Source organism: Poecilia latipinna, unplaced genomic scaffold, assembly GCF_001443285.1.
Source record: "Poecilia latipinna isolate Pla-1442-1.1 unplaced genomic scaffold, P_latipinna-1.0 Scaffold2671, whole genome shotgun sequence".
In the NCBI taxonomy this organism is placed as follows: domain Eukaryota; kingdom Metazoa; phylum Chordata; class Actinopteri; order Cyprinodontiformes; family Poeciliidae; genus Poecilia; species Poecilia latipinna.
In genome coordinates, this window is record NW_015115287.1 from 53,956 (window position 1) to 64,066 (window position 10,111).

The 10,111-nt window shown below is 36.3% G+C and overlaps 2 protein-coding genes across 2 annotated transcripts in view; both read right to left on the minus strand.

The window, feature by feature from the left end:
- The window catches only part of LOC106938702 (sodium/glucose cotransporter 1-like), a gene marked incomplete at its 3' end in the record, with an annotated part of 55,738 nt that extends 53,939 nt beyond the window's left edge, over positions 1-1,799 (minus strand). The window contains exon 1 of the mRNA XM_015020836.1: positions 1,616-1,799. Within this exon, the coding sequence (XP_014876322.1) occupies positions 1,616-1,753 (138 nt within the window). The remainder of the gene's footprint in view (positions 1-1,615) is intronic.
- Positions 1,800-6,255: 4,456 nt separating this feature from the next.
- Positions 6,256-10,111, minus strand: part of LOC106938703 (sodium/glucose cotransporter 1-like) — an 8,900-nt gene continuing 5,044 nt past the window's right edge. Inside the window, exons 8-15 of the mRNA XM_015020837.1 lie at positions 9,933-10,111; positions 8,559-8,694; positions 7,917-8,024; positions 7,686-7,836; positions 7,449-7,617; positions 6,820-7,035; positions 6,604-6,706; positions 6,256-6,470 (exon numbers count right to left, since the gene is read on the minus strand). The exon at positions 9,933-10,111 is cut by the window's right edge and continues 31 nt beyond it. Coding sequence (XP_014876323.1) covers positions 6,256-6,470; positions 6,604-6,706; positions 6,820-7,035; positions 7,449-7,617; positions 7,686-7,836; positions 7,917-8,024; positions 8,559-8,694; positions 9,933-10,111 — 1,277 coding nt within the window. The remainder of the gene's footprint in view (positions 6,471-6,603; positions 6,707-6,819; positions 7,036-7,448; positions 7,618-7,685; positions 7,837-7,916; positions 8,025-8,558; positions 8,695-9,932) is intronic.

A 10,111-nucleotide genomic window follows, 5' to 3' on the forward strand; every position in this document is an offset into this window, starting at 1 on the left:
TGAATAATATATATTGGATACATGTTTATATGTATGTATGTATGTATGTATGTATGTATGTATGTATACATATATGTAGATATATGTATATGTTTTTCAGCCGACGAGTTCCAGCTTCAGAGATTCAGCAGCTGAGATTGAGTCCGAAATCCGATGCGAGATTCATCCGTGCTGCAGTGAATCCGTCTCTCTTTAAAGATATCTCCCGCTTCTTACTCACATCGTGTCTTTAGGAAACTTTCAAAACAAAAACGGAAGATTTAGGATGTATCTTACTTTTAAAGAGTGAAAGAATATAAATAATAGTCTTTACCACCTGTGTAAACTTTGAATGTTATAACACATAATATAAGTTTTATAATATGTGTTATATTGTTTCATTTCTAATATAGGCCGCTGTGCCAGATAATCTAAGTCAATGTTAGAGAATAATTAATTTTTTTAGATTTACGGAATCTCAATTAGCCTTCATAACGGGGCTGAACCCGTATTACACCAAGCACTGTAGCTAATATTAGCTGGTATCTCACCTATGGACATAAATACAGTAAAGTAATATTCTAATCACAATATATACACAATAATATGTCCATCTTACTTGTGAAATGTTGTCTGTGGAGCCCTCGCATCATTAGTCCATCGATCCGAACAACAATATCCCTCAGTGCTGAGGCATCTTCTGCTGTTTTGATTGAGCAAAGTAGAGAGTTTCCCGCTCCAAGATGGCCGCCGTATTTCCTGCGCCAGAGCGGCCAATGCGGGGTCTACTCTTATATTATGTCTATGCTGCTGCTCCCCTGATCTCCCGCCCACATGACAGATCTATCACATGTGAGCGGGAGTCAGCAGGGCCAGACAGGGGAACGCCATAACTTTATACACACAACAATAAAGATCACAATGTAACATACAACAAATACACATAACCATATGGGCACCAGCAAAACCAAAACACAGAATCGTTACAATATATATAACAACACCAACAAACAAATTTAGACACTCACCAGAATGGAAATGTCTGGAGCAAACTTGAAGGTATCTGGGGATGTTGGGGAACGTAATGTCACAACGTCTCACCGCTGATACACAGGGCATTCGTCTCCTTCTCGTTAGCTCCGTTAGCTTAACCTCCTCGCGTTATTTCCAAGCCGGAAAATAGTGAAACGAATTTCCGTTTTCCAGCTTTTTACCGTTTCAGTCGTGTGATCGGACATTACATCAAATAACGCAGCAAGTTCGTACCATAGCTAAATTATTTTAAGTAACTTGGATACAAAAAATCTGCGAGAATGTTGTTTTAATCGGTTATGTTTATGGCCCCGAAAAATGGCGCTGATATCCTTCCGTCTACAGCAGTGACGTCACGTTCCAAAGCTCTTTAAACACTGAGCAGTACAGAACACCAGGAATAGTATACAGTTTAGTTTAGCCATGACACTCCTTTATGATTCATTGTTGTGCAAAAAATATTTGTTTATTCTGTCTGTTTTACCTAAAGCAACAACAACAAAAAGCATTACATTTTTGTAGCAATTTCTTTAAGAAATGTACAACTCATAGCTACACAATTGTAAATAAATCATGCAACTTGTTGACAGTTTGCAACACTTACAATAACTCCCACAGCCAAGACAACCAGAAAGTAGATGACGATAACAGAGATGTCTGCTGCATTGTTGATACGGGTGGTGGGAGATTGACTCCTTTGGTTTTCCAAGGTGCGGGAGAATCCAAAATAATCCCAGGCCATTTTGCTCAGAGTGGAAGTGTTGGATAGGAAGGCTGAAGCAATGAGTCCACTGTGACTGAAGCACACTCTCAACACTTACCTTTATATCTTCTGTTTGTGTGTGGGACAGAAAGAGGGAGGGGAGAGGGTTGGTTAATAGTGTATGTGGAGAAAGAGAGAAAAGAAAGAGAAAAAAAATCTTCCAGCTGATCAGCATAATGAAATGCTAAATGTTACATTTAAATTGCTGTTTTACTTTAATTAAAAGTATTGAGACTTTTAATACTTACTTTAATACATTTAATAAGTAAAACAGCAATTCAAACATTTGTCTGGTTTTATATAATGAGAATAAATTGAATATCACCATTTTATTTGATCAATCTGTAAATAATTACAATTTGAAAATTTTCTAAAATGCAGGTTCTCATCAACAGACATTATGGTTATTAAATGGCCATTATGATCCTCATCTTTTTACAGACAATGCGAAGACATGTAAACCAATTCTATGGGACTGTCTCAAAGCCTTGACATATAAAATGAAGTGTTTGTGGAACTCATGACAAAAGCTATTAAATCCTGTGCTTCTTGTAGGCATCCTCTCTTGTAAAACTTGTTTTGCTCCCTCTTTGTTCAAAGTTGTTTTATTGTTTTATTAAAAGAATGTTATCTGAACTGTAAAAAAATCAAAGGATATATCAGAATAATCTTATCAACTTCTTTGTCTGTTATTCTTGGTATATTTAATCATCAACTAATGTGCGTTTCGAACTGCTTTTCAGGTTCTTGTCTAGCTTTTTAGTTTTATTTTCTAATAACAATAAAGAATTACTCCAGATTTATCCACAGACTCCAATACTTCACTGTTAGTTGACTTTTTAAGATTACGCTGGATTTTAATTTTGCTATATATGGTACAAATAAATAATTATGCATGACATATTTTTCAGATTTTTCTGATCCATATATGTTTTTCCTTTCACTTTCAGAGTTTTACATAACTTTGTGTTGGTCCATCACATAAAATCTCAATGAAATACCAGGATATTTGTTGTAGAATAATGAAATGTTGAAAACGGAAGTACAATTTATACCAACAAAGTACTATCTTAAAGTTCTGGGACCATTCTGAATTCTTATCAGAATGACATATATGTTTTACAAATTGGTCCAAGTCATGGTTCAGTTGTTAAGTGCTTGTGTTATTTGCTCAGATTAGCTCTTATGAGAGGTTTTAGTGACTGTGGCCTCAGACGTAGAGGGACAGCATGCAGTAAATAATTTAATGTAACATGTTTCAGGTGTAGGGATGGTCAAAGTTCCCTGAAGAACCCGAAATAAAGGAGGAATGAGCCAAAGTTTTTGTGTGTCTCATCTTTTTATCAGCCAAGAAAAAAAAAAAAAGCTTTTTAAGCAAATAAAGAACTTGAGCATGGTTTTGTTTGTTCTTTGTATTTCACTTAAAGGCCTAACTCAACTTGTCATTGCGATTGTTAGTTGTGTATGCAAACTCTGGAATGGGGAACTCTCAGCCTCTTAAATATTAGCAATAGGCTATCTCATCTGGAAAACAAGACAAGTGTGAAACATAATTCGTTGCCAGATCTTAGTTTAGGCCCAGGGCTGCTTGGTGGTGCACCTTTTGTTGTCACTGTGCTTTGAAGCAAGAAGGTCCTGGCTTTGAATCCTGACCATGTTCTCCCTGTGCATGCCCGTTTTCACTCCAGCTTCCTTCCACTGTCCAAAAATACGTACGTTAATCTTATTTCCCTTATAATTGAATGTGCAAGATGCGAGTTGATTTAGCCCAAATAGGTATGGACTACACATGGATAGTTTAATTTTAAAATTGTTTTAGTAGGCCGACAGGAATCAAGCTGGAGATAAAATTTGTTAAATATATATAAAGATTAAAGGTTGTCTAGTTAAATTATAGTATTTCTCTCCTTCTTATGCAGTGACCAGAGTAGTATAGTTTGGCTGATCTCCCTAAATTAGGCAATGTAAATAATCCGCTGTGTCAATCTCAATGTCAATGTTATTTATAAAGCACTTTAAAAACAGATGTTGACTGTACCAAAGTGCTGTTCAGTATTCATAAAACACATATAAAATACATAAGAATAAAACACAAATTAAAACAGGCAAGGCAAGTAAATTACAATGTCAGGTCTTATGGAAAAGCTAAAGAATAAAACTGAGTTTTAACAAGTGATTTAATGTGTTCCACACTGTGTGCAGATCTAATGTTAAAAGGCAAATTGTTCTACAAATTAGGAGCAGTGACTGTGGATGCCCGGTCTTCTCTACTTTTCAGTCTGGTTCTAGGAATATGTAAGAGAAATGTATTATTTGACCAAAGTGTTCTAGAGATGGTTATGAAGAAGGTCTTGAAGGAAAGCTGGATATAGGCCATGTAAAGCCTTAAAAAGCAATAAAATAATTTTAAAATCAATCTGATAAGGAACTGGAAGCCAATTCAGAGAAGTCAATACTGGTGTTATCTGCTCTTGTTTCCGGGTTCCAGCTAAATGTCATTGTGAATCATTTGGAGACGCTGTATAGAAGACTGGTCCATATATTATGATTGCTGTGATTGCAATCATAACACAATCTCAGGGCAGAATTTATTTCAGAGACTAAATGGTTTTCATTCCTAAAGCCACTGATGTCAAGTCGAGTGGAGAATAAAGTGTCAACTAGTGACAATGGCTGTCAAACTCGAGATGAAATCCATTGGTTTGCAAAGTACGAATACCTTAGTTAAGCATTATCTTGTAGAAGATTATATATTATAGACTTGAGCAATATATTTGAGGAATAAAGATGAAAACTAAACAATTTAATCACTTGTACTTTGCAAATTTCTACTCAGCCTCCACTAAGTACATGCTGCAGCAATCACGGTCAGCACGTCCAGAAAAGAGGTGTAATGTTTATCTATTTTCCTGCCAAATTTTTGTTGTTTCATCTCAAACACAAAAAACTGAAGCTTAAAATGTACTAGATTATAAAATTATTACAGGTATATAGGGGAAATATACTATAATTATTCATAACTAGTAAAATGACATTGGTCAGTGCGTCATTTGCGCTGTTGTGGACATAGGCGTAAATCCCGTGGAGGGGAGGGGGGACCCTTCAATCTTGGAAAAGTCTAGAATTGTCGCCCCCAAAGAAATCATTGAAGAAACGTTTGCATTTAAATAATATCAACATGAAAAGGCAAAAGAAACAAAGAACGAACTAAATCAGTCATTTATGTCAGCAAAAAGTAAGAATTAAATTGCTGGTCCCCCCCTACCATTGTTAGAACAATGGTTCAGTCCAAAGTGTAGGAGGAGCAACAGCAGCGCTGAACGGCACAGGCTCCGTTAGAGCTGCTGAAGTGAGGAGTTAGCTGTTAGCTGTGGTTCTACATCACAAATAAAAACCCTCCAGTAAGTAATACTTAAAACAATACACATATAAACATTTTATTTACCTTGACTGCTCATTAAGACGAAACACATTAACAATAAAAATCAGGCTGCAGTTTGTTAATTTCTTACTTTGGCTGAATCATGATGAGCTACCTCATTAGCTAAACAGCTTTCATAGACTTAAGCTTTTTTGTGTTGTTTTTTCAAAATTCCTTTGATTCAGCCAGATTAGAGGATTTTTTTTAGCATAAAAATCTTTATTAAGGTGAAGCCACTGTGTTCCAGTGGGTTATAAGCTTGGAGTTTGATTAGGCCACTCCAAAACTCTCTTTTCAGCTTTCATAAATTTTTTTAAATTAACACATTGCTTTGCTTTAACGTGATCACCTTCAACCAGAAATCCCAAGTACACTGCAGAAAAACATTTTTATTTGACATTTTCTTTACAAATCAATAAACACCAACATGGATAACAGTCAAAAAAAAGTTAGCCCCTTTCCAACTCCCCCGGCCTCCCACCAAACACGTGCATTAAAGTGTAAATGTAAGAAGCAGTTGTATACATGGCCTTTGAACACATCACTGAGAAAATCCTGATAAAGAAGAAAGAGGCTTATCGTCAATAGATTTCCAGTGAATTTATAACCATTTATGTTGCTGATAAGCCAAGTTAATAAGTGCAGCTCAACATAATTATCTTAACATGTGAAATTATCAAAATTATATTGTACCTTCAGTTGACAAAATATCCATGCTTACTGTACTGGATTCAAGCTTTTACAAAACATTTTTTTACTTAGCTTGTTTTTATTTTCTTTCTTTTGCGCTTGGTCTTCTCGGTATTTTTGTGAACTTATCTTGTAGAAAGCCAAAGTATAAGCTATTCTATTCTATCTAAATACATAAAGATAGAAAATTGTGCACTTGTTTTGGATGAAATCATATTTCACAGAAAGAAATACTGAGTAACCAGTTAAATTTAGTAATAAGTTTGAAGGTTAAAATCTACTGGCATTTTGGCCATCAGTCATGTACACGTTCCACCTTGTGACTTATTCATAAATTAAGTTATCCAGAAATAAGTGATGCTCCATTTGTCTAACCAAAGTATCCGTGTAAAAACACACAAACACAAAGGAGAATGATTGCGTTTGTGTTGACAACCTTTCTCCAAAAAGGGTCCTCTGTTGTGTCAGTGAGCTTCTTCTTCAGCTCTGCTTCCTGCTCTGGAGTTAGTTTCACAGCTTTCTTCTGCTCCAATCCACAAAAACACATGAGTGCTTTCTTACAGAAGCCAGGTTCCTCCTCAGGCTCTGCAAATCATGGAAGATTTTATTTTAAACTTTTAATAAAACTTCAAAAAGTAATAGAAAGCAAATAAAAGAACCCTCCTAATTTAAGTACTGTAAATATGCCACTTCGAAGCTCCTGTTACATGCTTATTACCTTCTACTTCCATTTCATCCTCCTCATAATTAGTCCAGTCATCTGTTTCAATTTCCACTCTCTCCTCTGTACTGTTTCTCAAGCTCCAACACAATCTATGCAGCTAGTAAAGAAACACAACATACTAAAAATGATTGTCAATTTAGAAATAAATGTGTGATAATCATAGAACAAAGCCTAAATTTCTATTTTTGAGAACTAAAACAGATCTTTTACATGCTTGTCCTCAATGGGTTTGGTTATCAGAGAGACTCCGACTATGACCGTGCAGGAGACGGTAAACAGGATAATCCCAAAGTACAGGTAGTGTACGCCGCATATAATCGTGGGACAGTCACTCGGGTTGACACAGTTCCCTGTGCCATAGATAAACTCTGTAATCATCCTGGATAGTCCTATTAGCAGGCCAATGGTCATTCCGTAAAAGGCACCCTGAAAAGAAAGAAGAAAGTTAATGTGATATTAAGTTGAACAGCAGATCAATAAATAGAGTATGTAGAAATGACATTGAGTCTGTGACATGGGCCGTTTTAAACAGATCTGCACCCAACAGAGAATAGTAAATCAGTGTCGTATGATGATATGCGCTGGCACAGAAACCTTAACTTATTGGTCCCCTAGATCCTTTTTCATTTTTACCTGTTCACAATAACTTTATTTTAACAATTAATACAAAAATTAAAGTGGTACATTTTAGCTTCAAGAATGAAATATTTTTCCTACTTTGGTTCCCCCTAGTAAACCGCTGCTGTTCTGTGAAGATAGAACGTCCCACCCTGTCCTCTGTCTCTAATGACTGAGTTGTTAAAAATCACAAATTGTAATAAAACCAATAGAAAACTTACAGGCTCATTAACACGTTTACAAAAGATGGCAAGAAAGAAGACAGCTGCTATTGGTGGAGCCAGATAGCTGATGATCGACTGTATGTAGTCAAAGAGCTGACCACTCTGGGCTGACTGCACCATCGGAATCCAGGCAATGCTCACACAAATGAGGAAGATGATAAACACCCTGCAATTATGATACAAGTCAGGAATGTAAATGATAAGTATTATAAAATCAAGCTAAAACTGCATTACCTGCCAGCAATCATCAGTTCCCTCTCTTTGGCACAGGGACGGATCTTAGTATAGATGTCCATGGTGAAGAGAGTACTAGCACTGTTAAATATTGAAGTGAGGGAGCTCATTAGTGAGGCCATCATCACTGATAGCATCAAACCCCTCAGACCTGAAGAGATAAAAGTGAGGGAAAACACAGAGAAGTTAAAATTTGGATTAAGATTAAGACAAAATTGTTGATTCTCTCACCATTGGGCATGAGATCCACAACCATTTTGGGATAAGCAATGTTGGTGCATCCAACACTAGTCCCACAGTATTTTTTGCATTGATCCGGATCCACACAGGCCACCACATCTGGATTAAATATCAAAAATAACACTATTTTATTAATCATAGAATATGTGTGTTGTCATTCTAAGCATGTGTATTAACATCAAGACTGGTATTTACAGACTTCAGCTGACCAGACATGTTACTTCTGCTGGGATGTTATTACAATTTCTTTTCATAATAAATCATCAATTAAGTGTCCAGAAATTAAATTTCAATTCTCTATTAGAGTACGAAATATGTCAGATAATTATTAACCAAATTAATCAGAAAGTAAGTTATGACAAAATTACTTTCACTTTTCACTTTCACTGAGGTGGGTAAAGTGTTTGACTACTGTAGGAGGAGAAATTTTTTTTCAACAGTGATGCACATGTGTAACTAAGATGGTTTCATTAAAATAAAAAATAAAAAAACTATGGAAGCCTGCTGAAGTATTTGTGAATGCCACAGTGCCAAATGTTTAGTTAGATGATGAATTATTTTCCTTCACCATAGCCATTGAAGAAAAAGACAAATACACAATAATCAGATAGTGTTATGAAATATTTTCGGCACCTGGATAGAGAATCCTGCTTATCATCCCAGGAATAACCATGAGAAACATGGGCAATAACTTCAGGTATCCACATAAGATACAGCCTGCTTTGACATGAGAGAGATTCTTGGCTGAGAGGCAACGCTGGACAATCACCTAAAATTAAACGAAGGTACAACAGGGGTATTAAATACAATAACTGGTTGGTGCCTTATATATTTACACATCAGGTAAGCAAAATAAATTCTCAGTACTTTAATCCTCTAAAACCCCTTCCTGATCATAGTACCACATTTAATAGAAACCAATCCAGCAAGACAACAGTGTGCTGTAAAAATCTGCAGGACATCACTGTGAGCATGACTCAGTGTTCACTTATATGCACTGAGTCATGCACGCTGCTGTAATTCAATGCTTCAAATGCTTGAAAAGCTGCTAAGCAGCGTCTGCATCAGATTGGGTTAACATATTATCAGATTACGATCATTTATTGACTCCAGTCTTTTTACACGTGTGCTCTGTTCCCCTGCTGTGCCTGTACAAAACTACATCTCACTTATCCGACAATCATGTCTTGCACTTTTATCTCATGGGAATTATGACTCTGACAGCTTGATAGGATGGATCAGAGGTCTATTAGCAGTGGGTCAGCTTCAATCATTGAAAACCTCTGACTGCAAGGCTTACAGCACATTTGTGAATGATGGGTTTAAAGTGGAATTTTATGTAATGTTTCTTTTGGGTAATTATGACTAAATGAAAATGCCTTGCTGGAATACTACATTGATTATGTGTTAAATAAATGCAGCATGGTCGATGTGGCTATTTCAAGTCTTTTGTATTACACAACATGCACATTTCACCGCATGTTCACCATGTGCATTAAATAACCATAAGTAATAAGTAACCTAGCCTCAGAGTGACCTTTTGCTGAGGTTACTATACTTTTGAACTAAACGGATAAAAACAGGTTTTTTACCTGTTTTTGTGAGTTTATTATGTTTGTGCCAGGTTGTATTTTGCATAAACAAATATACCAAGAATGAGCTCAAACTGCAGTTTCCCATTTTCCCAGGAACAAAACCATCAAAGTATAAGAAATAAAAAAACATTTTCAAGTGAAAAAATTGCCTTCACTTTCTTTGCCTTCAACTTTACTGTCATGAAATTGGAGATTATTTCCAAGGGAGTTGCAGTTCAGATCAATGATTATGATCCTTTAAAGGGTTTTTATGAAATTAGTATAAAAACTGGCAGGCTTAAAGCACAGTTATGTAAAATCAACTAAATGAGTTTATGACTTTTCTTTGTTTCTGTTAGGTTGTAAAACCTGTTACTGAGTTAGTGGAGTGAGGTCTCCATGCGCAGAGCAGATGATCATGTTTCTTACCAACCTGATCAGTGCACCAGAACCAGGTGGCCTGGATGGTGAGTCCAAACACCAGGCCAGGCCAGGGCAGGTCTCCTGTTATTGGGTCTCTGAAAAGGTGGAAGGCGTCTGACCGAGGCTGGTAGCACTCTGCGCTGATGTTTCCAGTGACTGAGGGGATTGCAGTCCAGTAGAGGTCCTGGA